The following is a 19970-nucleotide window of genomic DNA, read 5'->3' as shown; positions in this document are numbered from 1 at the left end:
ATAACTGAACCAATACATACCTAGAAAACATTACACCCTAAAATTAGAAAATGTGTGATTTTGGAGGTGCCCATATGCAACATTCACAAAAATGCATTTGCCATAAAAGAAGGCAATTTTAAGGAATCAACATTATGCTGATTATATTCTCTCACCTCGATGCACAAAATTAAAGATATTCAGAAGACTGGTTAAAGAAAATCCTCATGCATCTGCATTCTAAATACCTATTACAAAATAACCCTGGGGTTAGTGCAGTAGTCATCAAGAAATTACCAGACGTTTAGAACAAGGGAGGGCAACATCCAAGGTCAAAGGATGAAGGCAGGATGTTGGGGGAATGTGTAGCTATAGGTAAGTAACAGAAAACAAAAAGCACTCGTTTCCTTTTCTACTGAGGATGCATGGTGGCCTCTACCACTGAGCTGTACCTATAGTCTGTTTGGGGTTTGCTGTTTATTTTGGTTTTGGTTTTTGAGATAAAGCCTCACCATGTAGCCCAGGCTGGCCTTGAACTCAAGATTCTCCTGCCTCAAATTCCCCAATGCTGGAGTTGCAGCTCCTTTATTTTTTAGTGAGCTTTTTTTTTTTTTTTTTTGTGGTACTGGGTGTTGAACTGGGGGTCTCATGCTAATGAGCTAAATATTGAACTTGAGAACTGTGAAAGATCAACAGAGAAATCCCAAAAATACATGAAGGAGAAAAAACAAAATAATAAGTTAAATTAAAATGAACAAAAGGGCTAGGGGAGCTGGGAGTGGTGGTGCATGCTTGTAACATCAGCATTCTGAAGGCTGAGATAGGAGGATTGTGAGTTTGAGGCCATTCTGAGTTATGTAATAAAACCCTGTCTCAAAAACAAAACCAAAATCAAAACAAGGGGTGGGGGATTTAAGCCTGTAATCCTAGCTACTTGGGAGGCTGAGATCAAGCCAGCTCAGGCAAATAGTTTGCAAGATCCCATATCCAAAATAACCAAATGGCCAGGCCCAGTGGGTCACACTTATAATCCTAGCTACTCAGGAGGCAGGGATCAGGAGGAACATGGTTCAAAGCCAGCTCCAGCAAATAGTTCTTGAGACCATTCTTGAAAATACACAACATAAAACAGGGCTGGTAGAATGGCTCCAGTGGTAGAGTGCCTGCCTAGCAAGTGTGAGGCCCTCAGTTCAAGTCCTAGTACCACAAATAAATAAATAAATAAATAACCAGAGTAAAATGGACTGAACCCACATATCAAGCAATAGAGCAACTTCTTTGCAAGTGCAATACCCTGAGTGCAAACAGTCCCACCAAAAAAAGTGAGGGGGGGGAGCATGTCTACGAGTATAACTCAGTGGGCAGGATATATGCATGAGGTCCTGGGTGTGATCCCCAGCATCAAAAAAAAGAAAAGCTTTCTGTCCATGGACGCGGCCGAGGAAGCATCGCTTAAGTCTCTCTTCCCACTGCCGTTATGTCTAAGTCGGAGTCTCCTAAAGAGCCCGAACGACTGCGGAAGCTCTTCATCGGAGGGCTGAGCTTTGAAACGACCGATGAGAGTCTGAGGAGCCATTTTGAGCAATGGGGAACCCTCACGGACTGTGTGGTAATGAGAGATCCAAACACCAAGCGCTCCCAGGGGCTTTGGATTTGTCACTTATGCCACTGTGGAGGAGGTGGATGCAGCTATGAATGCAAGGCCACATAAGGTGGATAGAAGAGTTGTGGAACCAAAAAGAGCCGTCTCAAGAGAAGATTCTCAAAGACCGGGTGCCCACTTAACTGTGAAAAAGATTTTTGTTGGTGGCATTAAAGAAGACACTGAAGAACATCACCTGAGAGATTATTTTGAACAGTATGGAAAAATCGAAGTGATAGAAATCATGACAGACTGAGGCAGTGGAAAGAAAAGGGGCTTTGCTTTTGTCACCTTTGCTGACCATGATTCTGTGGATAAGATGGTCATTCAGAAACACCATACTGCGAAGTAAGGAAAGCCCTGTCGAAACAAGAGATGGCTAGTGCTTCATCTAGCTAAAGAGGTTGAAGTGGTTCTGGAAACTTTGGTGGTGGTCGTGGAGGTGGATTTGGTGGCAATGACAATTTTGGTCGGGTTGGAAACTTCAGTGGTCGAGGTGGCTTTGGTGGTAGCCGTGGTGGTGGTGGATATGGTGGCAGTGGGGATGGCTACAATGGATTTGGTAATGATGGTGGTTATGGAGGAGGCAGCCCTGGTTACTCTGGAGGAAGCAGAGGCTATGGAAGTGGTGGACAGGGTTATGGAAACCAGGGCAGTGGCTATGGCGGGAGTGGCAGCTATGACAGCTATAACAACAGAGGAGGCGGAGGCGGCTTTGGTGGTGGTAGTGGAAGCAATTTTGGAGGTGGTGGAAGCTACAATGACTTTGGCAATTACAACAATCAATCTTCAAATTTTGGACCCATGAAGGGAGGAAACTTTGGAGGCCGAAGCTCTGGCCCTTATGGTGGTGGAGGCCAATACTTTGTTAAACCACGAAACCAAGGTGGCTACGGTGGTTCCAGCAGCAGCAGTAGCTATGGCAGCGGCAGAAGGTTTTAATTGACAGAAAACAAAGCTTAGCAGGAGAGGAGAGCCAGAGAAGTGACAGGGAAGCTACAGGTTACAACAGATTTGTGAACTCAGCCAAGCACAGTGGTGGCAGGGCCTAGCTGCTACAAAGAAGACATGTTTTAGACAATACTCATGTGTATGGGCAAAAAACTCAAGGACTATATTTGTGACTAATTGTATAACAGATTATTTTAGTTTCTGTTCTGTGGAAAGTGTAAAGCATTCCAACAAAGGGTTTTAATGTAGACTTTTTTTTTTTTGCACCCATGCTGTTGATTGCTAAATGTAATAGTCTGATCATGACGCTGAATAAATGTGTCTTTTTTTTAAAAAAAGAAAAAAAAGAAAACATCAAGGGGCTGGCGGAGTGGCTCAAGTGTTAGAGTGCCTGCCTAGCAAGCGTGAGGCTCTCAGTTCAAACCACAGTACTGGCAAAAAGATCAATAATGGAGACTGGTAAAACAAAAAGCTATTTTATATAAAAATATTGAGGCAACAGACCTACCTTTGTTGAGTTTTGTCAGGATTTTGTTTTGTTTTGTGTTGTTTCTTTGTGGCAGTACTGAGCTTTGAACTCTGGGTCTCACAGTTGCTAGGCAGGCATTCTACCACTTGAACCACTCCTCCAGCCCTTTTTTGTGATGAACTTTTCGAAGATTGGTGGGGAGGGTTGGGGAGGGGCGGGTCTCATGAACTATTTGACCAGGGATGGCTTTGAACCATGATCCCTCCTGATCTCTGTCTCCTGAGTAGCTAGGATTACAGGCATGAGCCACCAGCACCCAGTGTTTTTTGTTTGTTTGTTTGTTTTGTGGCACTGGGGTTTGAACTCAGGGCCTCACACTTGCTGGGCAGAGCCACTCCACCAGCCCTTTTTGTTGGGTTTTTTTCCAGATAGAGTCTTGCCAACTATCTGCCTGGGCTGGATTTGAACCATCATCCTCCTGATCTCTGCCTCCTGAGTAGCTAGGATTACAGGCATGAGCCACCATCACCCAGCTTCATCAGGAAAAATTTTTAAAAAGAGGTGTTGCTGATGTTTCCATCTTATGAAACAACAGGTGTGGAGGCCTAGACACTTCACTTTGACATGTCACCAGTTTGTGGCAGCCCTTTTGTCCCTGAAGAGGCTGAGCTCAGGGCAAAGAGCTTCCTGTGAGTACTGGACTTTTCCCCTAAATGGCTCAGTAGCTGGGCCAGGGAACTCCAGGAGACAAAGTATAGAAGGATGTCCAGCACAGCATAAGCTGGGGGTGGGCAGACTACTTCCCAGAGGAGGGTGCCTGACTGTTCTGAAGACAGGTGGGGGGGAAAAGGGGTCTCGGAGGCTCTACCTGGGAAGAGAAGGGCTCTGAATCTCATTCTCAAACTGGTCCAAGCCCACACACCAGCCCTTGGTATTGGATCCAGTGCAGCCAAGCTGCCTGCCTCTTTCCCCTCTGTCAGGAAAGTTTAATAGATTCCAGTGAGGTCTGGTCCTACCCAGGATCTACCCAACCTGGGGGCAGGCCCTCAGTGGACCATGGCAGGGAGCTATGGCAGGGAGAGGAACCCTCCTAGTCCCCACCCCACCTGGCTAGACCCACCGGTCACTCTGGGCACTGCCACTGCAGAGGCTGCATGACCAGGTCAAGGGTGAGAGAACAAAGGGAGCTCTAAGGAGACAGGAAGAGAGCCTGAGCTGGCTGTGGTGCCTGGACTCTGTCCAGAGCTGACTGGGCTCTACCCTCAGCCTGGGTGGTGGGGTCAGCTCTCAGAATGACATCTCTTTGCCTGCACTCCCTTCTGGTCTGGGTCTACAGAGGATCACAAAAGTGATGCGGCCTCTTGTGGCCCCAAGAACTGGAGCAAGGCAGCCAAGGAAAGGACACGAGAGCAGAGGGTCAAAGAGAGAAGATGGAAGGTAGGCAGGGGGTTCTGTGATAGAGAAGGCAAAGGAAGGGTGGAGGGGCCCAGAAGAGAAACCAGGGAAGGCCAAGGGGCTGGAAGGGCCAAGAAGAGAGAGGAGGTGAGGGGAGGGGACAGACCAGGATAGAAGGGCAGGGGTCAAGTGCTGGTAACACCTTTGCCCTAAAGTTGCATGTAAGGAGCAGGAGGTCTTGAGCCTCGGAGCCAGTGTGAGTGTGCGCACCCATGTGGCTGTCTATCACTGTGTCTGTCATCACATCCGTTGTGTGAGTTTCTCTGCGCGCATGTCTCAGTTCTTTTTTCTTCCCTCCCTTTCCTCCTTCCTTCTTTCCCTCTCTTCTTCCCTCCTTCCCTCCTTCTCTTCCTTCCTTCTCTTTTTTTTTGCAGTGCTGGGGATGGAACCCAGGGCCTCCTGTATGCTAGGCAAGCAATTCTACCTCCAGACTATCTTGTCTGTCTTTCTGAGTGTGTGGGGGGGAGGGGTTGTGTGGAGCTGTGACTGTAGGGGGCTTGCCTCTCTGCTCTCTGTGGGGGTGTGCCTTCCACACTGCATACTGATTGAGGGTTCTAATGGTGGGGGAATCTGGATACATAGCAAGTAGTGTTTTCTCTGATTTATTTGGGGGGCATTGATGTCCCCTGACACCTCCCCCCCGACAATCTTGGATGAAATAGACATCACATTGGGAATCAGGGACCTGGGTGGGTCCTTTACACTGTGCTTCAGTTTCATGGGATAGAAACGGGGACCGAATGGTCATCACTGACCGTGTCCCCCTCTTCCTTCTCCATCACTCTCAATACCTGTGTCTCCCTCCATCCTCTACCTCTGTCTCTCTTGTTAACCAACGTCTTTCCCCTCTCTGCTTTTATTTCTCTCTCTCAGCCAGAGAATCCCACTCCATCCAGAGCCACCTCAGTCTCTGGCCTTTTTCTATTCTTGGTTTTAACTATGCCTCTGCTGGTCCTGGGACCCCTTTCCCTATAGGCTTTGCCTCTTTGCGGTGGATCTGCCCACAGCTTCACGTGCGGGTACTGTCCAGGGAGGGGGTCCGCGCCCCGTTCTCTTTCTCTCCCCTCCACAACCCCAGTGACAAAACAGACACTTTGCATTTACAAAGGTTTATTTTCCGTGCTGCAGGGGCGGGGGTGGAGATCGCGGGAGGGGGGGACGGGGCGGCTCAGAAGACCCCGGGCTCGGCGGGCTCGGCGGGCTCGGGCGCCCCGGCCAACTGCACCAGGCGCAGCAGCAGGGCCCCGGTGGCTCCGTCCAGCTGCGTGACATTGCTCCGGTCGCTGGCGCGGGCGCGGCGGTGAAAGCCCTCGCGGCACTCGGGCTCGGTCACGCAGCTCTCTGAGGAAGGGAAGGTATGAGCGCGGGCGCCCTGGGTGGGCGCAGGCCCGCGGGATCCCACCGCCCGCACGTCCCCAGGTGCGCACCGTCGCTGCAGCAGATGCCGCGGGCGGCGCAGCGGCCGCCGCTCCCGCACGGCTTCTGGCCCGACTGGCAGGGCGACGGCAGGTAGTTCTCCTCCTGGCAGCGCAGCGCCTCGGCGGTGCCCACGAAGCAGCCCAGCTCGTCCCCGCAGCAGATGCTGGGCCCGAAGCAGCGCCCTTTGCCCCCGGGGCCGCAGGGGAGGCACTGGGGGGCGGGACGGGAGGGGTGAGCAGGAGAGAGGCGGGAGGGGCGGTGGGGGACGCCGCGAGGCCAGGGAGGGGGATGAGGTGCGCGGGCCGCGGGTGCAGGTGGGACCGAGGGCTGCAGGTGCTGGGGCGCTGTCTTGGCCTCAGCGGTCAAGGGCGGGAATGGAAGACCACTAAACTCCTTGGCTTTCAGGTGACTGAGATCTGGTAGTAGATCTCAACATCCTCACCTTCAGTTGGGCGACAGCACGGGGGGCCTTTCCTCTTCAGCCCTGAGGCGTCGCAGCGTGTCCCCCTCTCTCAGTGGCCCGTCTCACCTTCATTCAGACTGTCCTCCCATGACTCAAGCCCGTCTTCCCGCCACCCTGTCCCATTGCAGAGGCAGCCCATCCAAAGCACACCCAGTCCCTTCCTCCTATTTTCTGGCTTCCTTCCTGATCCCCTTAAGACAGTTTCCCTGGCTACTGCCTTCCAGGCAGGTAGCAGGGGCCTGCGCCCTAAGGGAGGCCTACACACCTGGTGCCCCAAGCCTGGGATGGAGCCATGCAGAGAGAAGGCAGGCTGCGGGGGCTGCCCGCCTGCCCACGCCTGCTTGTTCAACTTATTAAAATTGAGCCATCCACAGGTGGCTCAATTTTAAGACCAGATTTTCTTTAGCTCTGTCAGAACCAGAATAAAAGGGAAGCGGCTGGCCATGTAGCACAAGAAAACTGGGCTAGGTACCCAGCAGAACTTCCTTATAGGATATTTGGGTAGCACACCCTGCTCAGGCCAGCTCAGAGCAATAGCCACCCTGTGTTGGGGGGTGGCTGCTTGTGGCTAGGGGAGGCTGGGGCTGGATGGGGGTGGCCTCAAATTCTGGGTAGAAAAGAGCTTTCAATACATCAGCCAGTCTCCATGAGAGGATCCCACAGGCTCAGAGGAAGCCTCACCACCTAGTTCTACCTGCTCCAGCCCCAAGCCCAGAGATGGAGAAACATCTCTCACTCCTGCACATCCTGTCTAGACAGGAACAGTACCCAGAAGCCCCCTCTGCCCCTCATGCCTGCCTAGCAACCTGGTCCCTCTCACCCACCCTGATGGTCCTTCTGCCCAGCTGTGCCTCCTCTTTCTAGGCACCTCCTAAAGGCTACCTTCTCCCATGACTCTTCTGTTTCCTAGCCCTTGCCCTGTGGAGCCAGACCTGAGGCACTACCCGCTCCCAGCAGCCCTAAGATGGGCCACATTGGTACCTGTCTCAGCTCCATGTCAGGCATGGCCCTCTTGCCGCCCCTTGGGCAGTTCTGGAAGTAGCAAGCAGAGGTGAAGGCCAGGAGGCCGAGGAAGCAGGCAGGCAGCATGGTGTCGGGCATCCTGGCGCACGCAGGTGGGCACTGTTTGCAGCGCTGCTTGGCTGGCTCTGTGCTGCTGCCTTCGCTGGCTGCCTATTTATATCCACAGGTGTTCCCTCAGAGGCGATGTAGCTACCAACCCCCTCCCCAGTTGCTCCCCAGGAGCCCCTGGCCTCCAGGTCCCAAGCTGTCAGCAGTGATTCAGGCGTCTGGGGACACACGTGGGCCTGTCTGTGCAGAGGATGGTGGAGGAGGAGGGGGGCAGGCCACAGGGCTGTCATTGGCAGTAGTGTGACAGAAGCTGCTGCAACTGTGACTGCGGGGCTCTGGATTCCAGGAGAGGGACAAACTGAGGGTCACCTGGAGACCATGTCTGAGCATTCTAGCTGCCCAGGAGAGGCTGGGGGTCAACAGACCCATTTGCCTGACACTGACACGACCCCTTGAGAGGGGACAAGATGGGCCTAAGGTGTGTTAGGGGAATGGTTAGGTCCTGGCTTAGGAGGGGTGGTGCAGGGGACAGCCAGGTTAGCCCTACAATAGAACAAACGACCAGGAATGACCTCCCACACCCCACCCTGTACCCACCACCTCTGTGTGTGTAGATAGGACAGGGCTTTGGAAAGGGACTTCCACCCTGCAGCCTCATGGGCAAGGCAGCCACCATCATGGAGTCGAAGGAGACAGAACTACAGGGTGGTTCCCTTAGGGGTGCAGCAGGCTTTGGTGGAAGCCCAGGATGCTCCCACCCCATGCATGCCTCTGTAGAGCAGGGCTTGAGACTAGGGGCCTTGGGGACAGCTTTGCGAAACCCCCCCAATCCAGGAACATGGGTTGGGGCGCTACTGTGGAGAAAAGAACTCCAGGTCCAGTAAAGTTCAAAGCTGAAGAGAGAGGCCCATGGAACCTGACAGCCACTTGTCAATTCCTGTCCACTCCCAGGCCCTAGGCAGGTACATCTCAGGCTTGGGGTGAGAGTAGCAGCTGGGGGTCCTGAGCCTGAGGGAGGCAGGAGCCACAGCTAAATTTACCCAGCCTGAGAAAGCAGTCTGAAAGTCTTAAAAGGGCTCAGCCTCCTTTCCCAACAGAGTGGTCTAGCTGGGGCTGGCAGAGTGCCTCAAGTGGTAAAGCTCCTGCCTAGCAATTGTGAGATCCTGAGTTCAAATCTCCCAATACTGCCGAAAAAAACAACAAACAAATCACCCAACAGAATGATCTGGTCTTGGACCCAGGCTGGCCATCACACATCTCAGGCTGTGTACAGCTCCCAGCTCTCCCAGTCCCTCCATGCTCTTAGCTGCCTCTCCAGGGGGAGTCAGAGGGACTTCAAAAACCTCCAAGTGACACAGTGGCTTCCTCCCCAGCAAGTGCAGTGAAGGAAGAGGTCTTCTGCACTCAGGACTTGATGCTAGACTTTTCAGGAATGACTCATTAAGGACTTGAGGCAATGCTGAGCATCCATTGTCTCAGGGATGCCAGAGCCCAGTGCCCTCTGTTGCTTAGAGATTTCTGAGTTAAGCAGATCACCGGACCTCTGTGCCCTACCTTCCTCCACTGTAAGAAGGAATAGTGGCCATTGTGTTGGGCTGTTGGAAACAGTGAAAAAATTAATGTGCAAAAGCTTTAGGAAAGTGTTTGTACCATCATGAAGTTAATTACTAGTAATATTGCATTATTATTATTATCATTATTACTTTTTTTTTTTTGGCAATACTGGAGTTTGAACTCAGGGACTTATGCCTGTTAGGCAGACACTCTATCACTTGAGCCATGTCCCCAGCCCTTGTTGCTTTAAATATTTTTGCAGTAGGGTCTTGCGATTTTTATGCCCAGGCCAGCCTGGATCAAGATCCTCATATTTGTGCTTCCCGCATAGCTGGAATGATAGGCACACACCACCACAACCCCCAGTTTTTATTGATTGAGATAGTGGTCTCAAGAACTTTTTACTCAGGCTGGCCTTGAACCAACTCTCAAGAAGCTAGGATTACAGGTGTTAGCCACTGTGCTGGGCTCTTTTTTCTTTTCTTTTTTTTTTTTTTTTTTGCAGGGGTGGGGGAAGGGGAGCTGCTGTACTGGAATTTGAACTCAGGGCTTTGAACTTGCTAGGCAAATGCTTTACTATTTGAGCCATGCCCCCAGCCCGTAGTATTGCATTATTATTATTATTATTTTGTGGTGCTGGGGTCTGAACTCAGGGCCTGCACCTTGAGCCACTCCACAAGCCCTTTTGCGTGGTGCCTTTTTTTTTTTTTTTTTTGAGATAGGGTCTGGAAGACTATTTGTCCTGACTTCGATCAGCGATCCTCCTGATCTCTGCCTCCTGAGTAGCTAGGATTACTAGGATTACAGGTGTAAACCACTGGCGCCCAGCAGTATTGCATTATTAATGTCTTAAAAGCTGAAAAGAGCCAGGTGCTGGTGGCTCACACCTATAATCCTAGCTACTCAGGAGGCAGAGATCAGGACCATCACAGTAGAAAGCCAGCCCCAGGCAAATAGTTGGAAAGAACCTATCTCGAAAAAAACCCATCACACTACAAAAAAAAAGGGCTAGCAGAGTGGCTCAAGTGGTAAAACAGCACCAACCTAGCAAGCAGGAAGCCCTGAGTTCAAACACCAGTATCACCAATAAAAAAAAGCTAATCAAATAAAATAAAGTACCCAACACAAAAAGGGCTAGCAGAGTGGCTAAAATGGTAGAGTGTCTACCTAGCAAGCATGAGGCCCTGAGTCCAAACCCCAGTATCATCAATTTAAGAAAGCTGAAGAGATTATTATTATGATAAAAGGTCTTATCACCATGTGGTTCAAGGCTGGCCTTGAACTCTCAATCCTCCCGCCTCACTGCCTCTGAAGGGCTGGGTTGGGATTATAGGCATGCACCACTTCAAGAGCTGAAGAGATTTTTCCGGAGACAACAGCTTCCTGAGTTGGGTCAGGAAGACCTTTTCATTCCACTTGTAGCTGGAATCAAGCTTGGCTGGAAAGTTTTGCCCTACTCAGGCTTTGTGGGTTGTGAGGCAAACAGAGGGCTGTTCAGTGGCCTTGTCCCACACCTTTCCTCCCTGTATTCAAGTTTGAGTTACTGTCTGAAAACCAGTGGAGCCAGACTGACTGAAGGGCACAAGCTTGGGAACAGGCCAGGACCCTCAAATCCCGACCAGCCATGTCTACAGGTTCATCATTCTAAAATCTGCTTCCACACAACGCCCTTTGAAGACCCCACGCTCCACCTCTACACAGATGCCAGAGGACCCACTTCCCTCAATGCTCAGAGCCTTGCTTGTTGGGAAAAGTCTCCCAGCTGAGCTGCCTGGTTGCATTTCAAATATATCAGCTCACATGTCACATGGAGCTACCCCTCCGCCACACACACCACACCCCTTCTACACTTTTTCCCTTACAGGTTCTCTTTCTAAAATGAACTTTTCACGTTCTACCTCCTTACATTCCCTACAACTCAGCTTGTGGTTTTAATTCATGCATCATTAATAAAGGGAGGATTTGGTTTTTCAACCAGTCTTCCTCACCCCACAACATGTACTCCACTGTTTTATGTATACAAGAATGATTAGATCAATATTGCAAATTGCTTGTTTGTTTGGTTAGTTTTTTGGTTTTATTGTGTGTGTGTGTGTGTGTGTGTGTGTGGTGCTGGGGATCAAACCCAGCACTGAGGTATATCCCTAGCCCTGCAGTATTACAAGTTAAGTTGCAATTACACCCTTCTGAGCTAAGTCATACAGTATATAATACCCTTTCCATCACTGAATAACTTTCTGTGTTCCCTGGAGTTAGTGATTGTCTTGGTTTTTCATTTTTGGTTCATCATCCAGAAGTCAGCATTGACTCTTCAACTCCCTCCATTCAGGAACTCCTGTTATCAAGGTCACGTACTGCCTCTGTGCTGTCAAGTTTCAAGTTTGAGGGGGAGACCAGCAGCATTTAATGTGGTTGAGCCCCTGTCCTTTCTTATACTTCATTTGGCTCTGTTAACATTACATTTTCCTGGTTCTGCCCCACATTGGATGTTCTTTCTCAGTCTTCTTTTCTTGCTCCTCTTTGACCTGGAACATTCTAAGACCCAGTGCTGTCTCCCTCCTCTTCTCTTTTTAGCTGGTTTTATATATATTCTACATATCTGATCACTCCCAAGTTCATATCTTATTCTGGGCTTCTCTTCCAAGTGCCAGACTTGTGGTTACAACTACCCAATGACACCTCTCCTCGGATTCCCAATAGGCTTCGATAACTTCACATAGTCGAACTCTCTCTTTTTTTTCTTTTTGGTGCTGGAGGTACTAGGATTTGAACTTAGGGCTTCATGCTTGCTAAGCAGGCACTCTACCAGTCTGCCAGCCCTTTTTTGTGATGGGCTTTTTTCGAGATAGGGTCTTGAGAACTAGTTGCCTGGCCTCAAACCACGGTCTTCCTGATCACTAACTTCAGAGTAGCTAGGATTACAGACTGATCCACCAGTGCCCGGCTCATAAACATTCTTAACTTGCAAAAGTAACTCAAGTAAAAAGCAAATGAAGGAGGGGAAAAGGTTCGACAGTCTTTTCTATAATAAAACACTGTATAGTGCCAAGTTGGGTGGATTCACATCTAGAGGCTCATCTGTGGCTCCAGGTTCCAAAGCCCCGGCCTCCTGCGCTCTAGGGACAAATGTTTCTGCCCAGGGGTGAGGGGTGGGAGGTGCAGGGATCTCCCGGGCCTGTCTGCGTTCTTCCTCCCCAGAAGCAGTCAGAAGGAGCGGTAATTGCCTTGGGCCGGGAGGGGGGACCGGGAGTGAAAGTCACAAGGAAAAGGAAACTTCGAGGTCCCCAGGACACGACCAGGCGGAGGCCGGGGTCGGGCACAAATTGGGCTGCGCAGCGCGGGCGCACGGTGCCGCTCGCCCCGCCGGCCCTAACGAGGCGCTGTGCCCGGACTGCTAAGCGCGCCATGAGCGCGGCCCCGGGGACCGCGGGTCGGCGCCACCCGGAGCGGAGCGCGGCGCCCGGAATCACTTAGTGCCATCAGCCGGCGGCCGGGGGCGGGGGTGGGAGGGTGGTTTGGGGACCGAAGTTCCCTGGAAGGACGGGGCGGGGAGGGCACAGCTCCCAGGGTAAACACCTGTGCCAAGGTGTGCAGGAGCAGGACCTAAGCGCGCGCACGTATGTACGTGGGCATGGGGACAATCCTGTTGTGAGCCTCTTCCGCTCCTTGAATCGCCTGAAACCCCTTGAGGGGGGAGTATTTTTAGCCCTATTCATAGACAGGAAACTGAGGGACAGGGAGGTTGAGTCACTTGCCCAAGTTTACAAGGTAATAAACAGCTGCACGGGACGCAAGTCACTGGAGTCATTCCACTGCCTCAAGCCCGGACGGTGACTAAGCCAGGAGGACATAAGGACATTTAATTTACTTACTGATTTATTTATTTTTTTTTGCAGTGCTGGGGAGTGAACTCAGGGCCTACACCTTGAGCCACTCCACCAGTTCCTTTTTGTGAAGGGTTTTTTGAGATAGGGTCTCACAAACTATTTGCGCCAGACTAGGCGATCTTCCTGATCTCTGCCTCCTGAGTAGCTAGGATTACAGACAGAGCCACTGGTGCCCGGTGTGTATTTTATTTTTGTGGGCTTGAACCCAGAGCCTGGTGCATGCTGGGCAAGCCTTTACCACCCAGCTCACCCCAGCCCTTCTTAGGATGTTTTAATAAGGAATTCCTTAACTCCTAACAGCCAGTGTGTTGTGAATATTTTAATCCTACCTTGCTTTTAAGACCTGCCCAAACTCGTTATTTATAAAGCAGATTAAAACTCCACCTAACCTTCCCCTAACAAGTAGATATTCTGTATCTCCTAACAGAGAAGAGAAAGGAAACAAAGTGTCCAGATCATAACCATATCTGCAACCACAGACAGTGCTGACCTGCTCCAGTGGGAAGACTGTATGGAACTGGTAGACATCCCTGGGTTAAATTTAGAAAAATCTTCTCTCATTTTTAAGGCCTATGGATTAAGCAGAAAAAAAATGTATCACTAGGGATAATGCAGAACAGTTAACACTTACTGTGTGCTACAATACGGTCTTGACGCATGTATTATAAGCTACATGTATAATTATATCCTGAAGTATGTTTATCACCATTTTATTGATGTGAAACTGAGGTACAGACAGGTTAGACAAATTTCCTCAAGTGTCACAGCTAGCAAGGATTTAAATCTAGCATTCTGAGTCCAGCGTGGCTGGAAGGGATCACTGCCTGGAGTCTTAAGGTCTTTGACGATCTGTCAGTGTCCCCAGCCTGTGTCTGCTCAGTCACGTTCCTTTGTCTACAGGGCTTGGTGTGGGCCATATGCCCTTCCCTCAGGTGTGTAAATAAAGCTCCCTCAGCCTGCAGCCCATGGAAAAGGGCTAGAAAGAAAACCAGAGAGATATCACAAAGGGGAAATGGACGCTGTAGAACTATGTGCCACCCCATCCCCAAGTCCACGGAAAGCTTCTAAAATCAGTATCAAAATCCCATCCTTCCTGCCTCAATTCCTAACCCAGTGGAACCCTAGAAATGTTTTATTCCTGTTTCCTTGCCTGTCTGCTCACTAGACAGTGTTCCTTTCGTCAGTAAGCCCAATGGGCTCACACTGGGTCTTCAGGAAATGACCAGGCGTTGATCTGGCAACCCCCCACCAGCCTCACATTACTCCATGAGTGCTGGTTGCCCAGGGCCAGCTGTAAAGGAATGAATTACTAGCATGGGGACATTTTCAGCCTTTTCCTCCCCTCGCTGCTAAGCAATATATGACTTGGCCGTCCTTGCTCCCTCCTTCCTTCCCCAAGTCCCTGCTCTAGAATTTGTCTAGGACTTTGTAGGCGTACCAGTTACAGCTGCTGGCCAGTAAATCACTCCAAAATGCAGTGTATAAGACCACTACCATTTTTTTATGCACGTTGATTCTGAAGATCCGTAGCTCAAACAACACAGCAAGGGCACCTTTTATCTGCTTCAGAATGTCTGGGGTCTCCAATGGAGTGAGTGGCTAGTGGCTGGAACTATCTGGACACTTCTTCACTCATGTGCTGGGGCACCTAGGCTGGAGTGACCCAAAGGCTAGGACTGCTGACTTAAGTGCCTACTTCCTGTGGCCTGTGGGGTGGGGGGGAAGTGGGCTTCTCGCAACTTGGTGACCTCAGAATAATTGAATTCACTCTTGAAGGTTTTGAATGGTAGCTCAGGGTGTCCAGAGTGAATGTTCCAGAACACAAGGCAGAAGTGAGTGATATGACATCTTATGACAACCTTGAAAATCTCAGGGCCAGTTCTGCCACACTCTACAGTCCAAACAGCCATGAACTGTTTAAGGTCCAGAAAAGAAGCTGAGTTCCCCTTGGGCTGGTGAGGTGTGCCAGGTTAGGGGGAGTAATAACTTAAAATAATTACAGACCCAAACAATGTATGCACATGTGAATAAATGAATAATTAAGAAATAAAATAATTATAAAGGTAGGAAGTCAGAAGAAAGGGAGAAGACTAAGTTTGGGACAGATTGTCCCAAGGAGTGTTGAAAAGGGGGTGTGCAGCTGCAGAAGAGCATAAGGGAACAGCTGAAAGGTGGCTTTTAACTCAGGGTTGCAGCCCTGCAGCCTGCTCCAGCTCAGCTGCCCCCCAGCCTGCCCCCTGGTTTCTTGGTGGAGGAAACTTGGAGGACGGGCTGTTCTGATCATTTTCATCATCTCATTATACAAGGTCACAGCACTGAGGCCATCGCCCACATAAGCGTATGCCCTGGCATCTCATTTCCCCTCACGCTTATGCCCCATTCACCTCCTGAGTCCCGGGGGCCAGAGCTCCCTCAGCCTGAGCTCATCCTGTGGTAGGAGGGAGGAAGGCAGGTGAAAGGGGTTCTCTCTGGAGGCTCCAGGTTCCTGAGACAGGCTAATTGCTGGCTTCCTAATTAATGAACCATGGGGTTGCATTTCATCAGCTGAGTCAGAGTTGATGTTGGGCCCTGGACCCAAGGGGAAGATACCAAGAGTCAGGGAAGGGGCCTGGGAAGTGGAGGCCAGCCTGGGATGCTGTCATCCCCATCCTGATTTTCTGCCCCTCCCTTTTCAAGGACAGTTCTCTCCACCAGTTGAGAGGGTCTCAGCAGCCCCAGACTACCCTTCTTAACTCCTGGCATTTTTCTGGGACTATCCCTCAGTCTGTCTGTCCCTCATGCCTTCCTAGGCATGTAGTCTCAGGACCACATGGGACTCCTTTGGTACTGACTCACACACTTTCCCAATCACCCAGTTTCTCTGTCAGACTAGAACTCCTTCAGCCACAGGAGCCCATGTGAAGATGGCAAGCCCGCCCTCCAGGGCTGATATCCACTGCATCCAGCCACAGACTGAAGACTTTTCCCATGACCTCCTCTTTCAGTGTCTGCACATGACAGGTACTTTTCCATTCACATTCCAGCCAGCAGCTAGCTCTGCTGAGCCCTTAACTGGGGAAGCATCTATTTCGGTGCCTATAGGTATAGTAGTGGATTTTTGAAAGCTGGGGTGTGGCTGCTCGTGAAGTTGGTATTCATAGCTAGACTCTTTTTTATTTTATTTTATTTATTTTTATTTTTTTATTTTTAGGGGAGAGCGCGAACGCAGTCCCCCACTACCACAAATTATGCAGTCGAATTTCCCACATTTGGGGAAATCGCAGGGGTCAGCACATCTGGAGTGCAATGGATAAGCCTCGCCCTGGGAAAACCACCTTCGTGATCATGGTATCTCCCCTGCCAGGTAAGTATCATAGCTAGACTCTTGCTTTGCTTCCAGTTCTGCAAGGTAGATTTGGACCCAAGTGAAGAGGTTCCTGTAGCTCATGTGACCATAATCTCTCACCAGATCAGTGCTGGCAATGCCTGTGGAAGACCACCCAACTACAAAACCAGAGGTAGTAATAGTAGCCCCTCACATAACTGAACTTGTTTCCTCCTATCCTGAGATGTGTGGATTAGATAATATACATAAAATATTTAGCACAGAACCCAGGACCTTGTGCTCAATATGTAGAAACCTTATTCTTTCCTTCTGCAGTGCTGGGGATCAAACCCAGTGCCTCATGCATATTAGGCTACACCTCCAGCTCCCTTTTAAACTTTTGAATGCAAACATTTTATTTATTTTGGTTTTGGTGGGACTGGGGCTTGAACTCAGGGCTTTGTACTTGCAAAGCAGGTACTCTATCCCTTGAGCCACATCTCCAGTTCATTTTGGAGATAGGGTCTCCTGAACTTATTTGCCTGGGCTGGCCTTGAATCATGATCCTCCTGATCTCAGCTTCCCAAGTAGCTAGGATTACAGGCATGAGCCACCAGCACCTGGCAAAATGAAGCATTTATTTTTGGCGGGGCTGGGGTTTGAATCCAGGGTTCCATGCCTACAAAGCAGGTACTCTACCACTTGAGCCACACTTCTAGTCCTGAATGCAAACATTTTAAACATGCATGGTCTTCAAGGTCTCCATAACCTAAGACAGGCACTTGTGACTCACACCTATAATCTTAGCTACTCAGGAGGTCGAGATCAGGAGGGTCACGGTTCAAAGCCAGCCTGGCAAATAGTTCATGAGACCCTATCTCAAAAAAACCCATCATTTGTTCCTGGCTCATAAGTTAGATACAGCTGGCCCCTCTGCAGGAGGTGATATGGCTCCTTAGCTCCCCAAGGACCATTCCTAGTTGTCCCCAATGCTTGCTGGTAGGGCGGGATTCTTGCCATTTTTTTCTTTTCTTTTTTTTTTTTTTTGAGATGGGGTCTCACTCTGTTGCCCAGGCTGGCCTCAAACTTCTGGGCTCCTACAGGGGATCATCCGTGACCTGGGAGTTCAGTGTCTCCATTGACAGAGAACAAGGACAAGAGATCCTTGACCTAGGCCTACACCCCTTCAACAGGAAGTAGCTAATGATTGATGATGACTTCCCATACCCTAAAAGATTTTAGGGTCTGTAGTCCTTGCGTGAGGAAATGTTAGGTAGCAATTAGCCATGAGTGACGGATGAGGCAGAATAGATATATGATGATAATATGAACATATTATTTTAATAAATATTAAAAGGGCAAAAAAGAAAATTCCTGGGCTCAAATGATTCTTCTGTCTTGGCCTCCCTCCTAAGTATCCCATCACACCCCAACACATCTGCGTTCTTTCCCTATTTTTCCAGGGGATCCTTGGATTAGAACCCTAGAAGGTGGAGAGGCCAAAGGGTACATGCATATGTGACTTGGCTAGATATTGTCACATTCTCCTCCATAGAAGCTGTACCCTTTGTGTCCCTCAGCAGGGCATGACAGGGCCTGTTAATGTACAGCCTCACCAGATTGATTTTTGTCAATCTGATAAGCAAGAAATGACATGTCATGGTCCTTTTTATTTCATATTATGAGCAAGGTTGAGTATTTTATTTTTACATGTTTAAAAGCCACTTACAGGGCTGGTGGAATGGCTCAAATGGTAGAATGACTGCCTGGCATTCATGAGCATGAGGCACAGAATTTAAACCCCAATACCACAAAACAAAATAAAAACCACTTGTGGGACTGGAGGTGTAGTTCAAGTGGCAGAGTGTTTGCCTAGCATGCTCAAAGCCCTGGGTTCAATCCCCAATACTGAAAAAAGAAAAGACAAATTATAGAATCCTCTCGCCTTTATGAGTCTCTTATTTTTAGAAGATATGTATTATAGGTATTAACCACTGGAAGTTGCAAATACATTTTCCTAGCTTATAATTTGTTTTTACCTTGCTATATAATTTTTTTTTGGGTGGTCGTACTGGGGTTTGAACTCAGAACTGCATACTCGCTAGGCAGACACTCTACTTCTTGAGCCACTCTGCCAGAATTTAAAAAAAATTTTTTGTGGTACTGGAGTTTGAACTCAGGGCCTGCACATTGAGCCTCTCCACCAGCTTTTTTTTGTGTGTGTGTGAAGGTTTTTTGTTTTTTTTTTTGTATATGGTCTCATGAACTGTTTGCCCAGGCTGGCTTTGAACTGTGATCCTCCTGATCTCTGCCTCCTGAGTAGCTAGGATTACAGGCGTGAGCCACCGGCGCCCAGCCAGCAAAATTTTTTTAGTAATCAAATTTGTCAGTCTTTTCCTTGCCATATATGGCTTTTCAATCAGGGAGGAAGGTTCTTCTCACTTCTGGTTACATAAGAACTGCTCCTTCCCATGTTCCTCTCCTGGTGACTCCAGCATCACTTGCTGCTGAAAAGTCCATTTGTCCCAGTTCATGTATGACACACCCTTATAAATTTTCATATGCAGTTGGGCCTGCTTCTGGATTTTTAGTTCTGTTTTCTTAATGTCTGTCCTGTATTTGTTCTTCTCATTCCCAACCCACGCTATTCATTTTTGGTTTTTTGCGCAGTCCTGGGGATTGAACCAAGGGCATCACACATGCCAGGGAAGTGCTGTACTACTGAGCTACACCTCAGTCCCCAAACTGTCCTTTTTCAAGATTTTCCTGGTTGTTCTGGCTTTTTCCAAGTGAGATTTATAATGACCAAGACAAATGTCCATGGAATAACCTTAAGGGAAACAGAGCCACACACTATTGTATATATAAATAGACGTTTTCAGCTGAGCACGTAGCTTAGTGGTAGAACACATGCCTAGCATGTGTGAGGCCCTGAGTTTGTTCTCAAGCACCAAAAGTGGGGGGCGGGGGGAGGGATGGTGGAACATGCCTGTGATCCCAACTACATGGGAGGTAGAAGGATCTCTGTCCAAGGCCTACCTGAGAAAAATCACAAGACTCTATCTGAAAAACTAAAAGCAAAAAGACTGGGGCTATGTGGCTCAAGTGATAGAGTACCTACCTGCCTAGCAAATGCGAGGCCCGGAGTTCAAACTCTAGTATTGTTAAAAAAAAAAAAAAAAAAAAAGACTTTTTTCCTTATAGAAAAGTTTTGGAAGGGAAAACACCAAAATGCTTGCTGTGTGGTCATGTCTCCATAGTATAGCTGAAGGTAGCATTAATCTTGTTACTGGTGCAAACCTTCATAGAAAAAACTCTCTAACCATCACAAGGTTGTGTTCCTCCTTTGTTCTCACCTCCCTGAATCACTGGGGAGATCTTGTCACCCCTTTAGGCCCTCAAGGGCTGGTGGAGTGACTCAAGTGGTACAGTGCCTGTTTAGGAAGCTTGAGGCTCTGAGTTCAAACCCCCATACTAAAGAGTGGCAAACACAGACCGGCTCAGCATTAGAGCAATCACCTTGCATGCATGAGGCCCTGGGTTCAATCCCCAGCCTCGGGGGACAGGGGCAGGGAGTGACAGAGCCATTCCAGGCCCTTCTTAGTGAGGAAGGGAGCACACTTTACAGGTGGAGCTTGAAGCTATGGCTAATGCCGAGTGCAGGCACAGAGGGAATGAGGCTCAAGTCCATCTAATTCTCCCTACCCCCACTCCCAAATTATCCTGCTCTTTCTACCCCATGTAGGGGTACTTCTCTCTCAGGGAGCAGGTTCATA

The 19970-nt window shown here is 49.3% G+C and overlaps 1 protein-coding gene, 1 non-coding gene and 1 pseudogene across 2 annotated transcripts; 1 reads left to right on the top strand and 2 right to left on the bottom strand.

The window, feature by feature from the left end:
- Positions 1-1402: 1402 nt before the first annotated feature.
- LOC109686526 (heterogeneous nuclear ribonucleoprotein A1-like) lies at positions 1403-2902 on the top strand (annotated as a pseudogene).
- A 2697-nt stretch (positions 2903-5599) lies between these two features.
- Positions 5600-7544, bottom strand: Avp (arginine vasopressin). The gene is made up of 3 exons (XM_020163876.2): positions 7360-7544; positions 5924-6125; positions 5600-5837 (listed from the first exon to the last, which is right to left on the bottom strand). The coding sequence occupies exons 1-3, from the start codon at positions 7477-7479 to the stop codon at positions 5665-5667; spliced, it is 495 nt and encodes a 164-aa protein (XP_020019465.1). The 5' UTR covers positions 7480-7544; the 3' UTR covers positions 5600-5664.
- An 8533-nt stretch (positions 7545-16077) lies between these two features.
- Positions 16078-16241, bottom strand: LOC141423486 (U1 spliceosomal RNA). The gene has a single exon (XR_012448352.1). It is a non-coding gene; the product is annotated as a U1 spliceosomal RNA (small nuclear RNA).
- Positions 16242-19970: the final 3729 nt, after the last annotated feature.

The sequence above is a fragment of the Castor canadensis genome, chromosome 5 (genome assembly GCF_047511655.1).
Source record: "Castor canadensis chromosome 5, mCasCan1.hap1v2, whole genome shotgun sequence".
NCBI lineage: Eukaryota > Metazoa > Chordata > Mammalia > Rodentia > Castoridae > Castor > Castor canadensis.
Note: the sequence above shows the minus strand (reverse complement) of the source record. Positions and strands in the feature narration are given on the sequence as shown.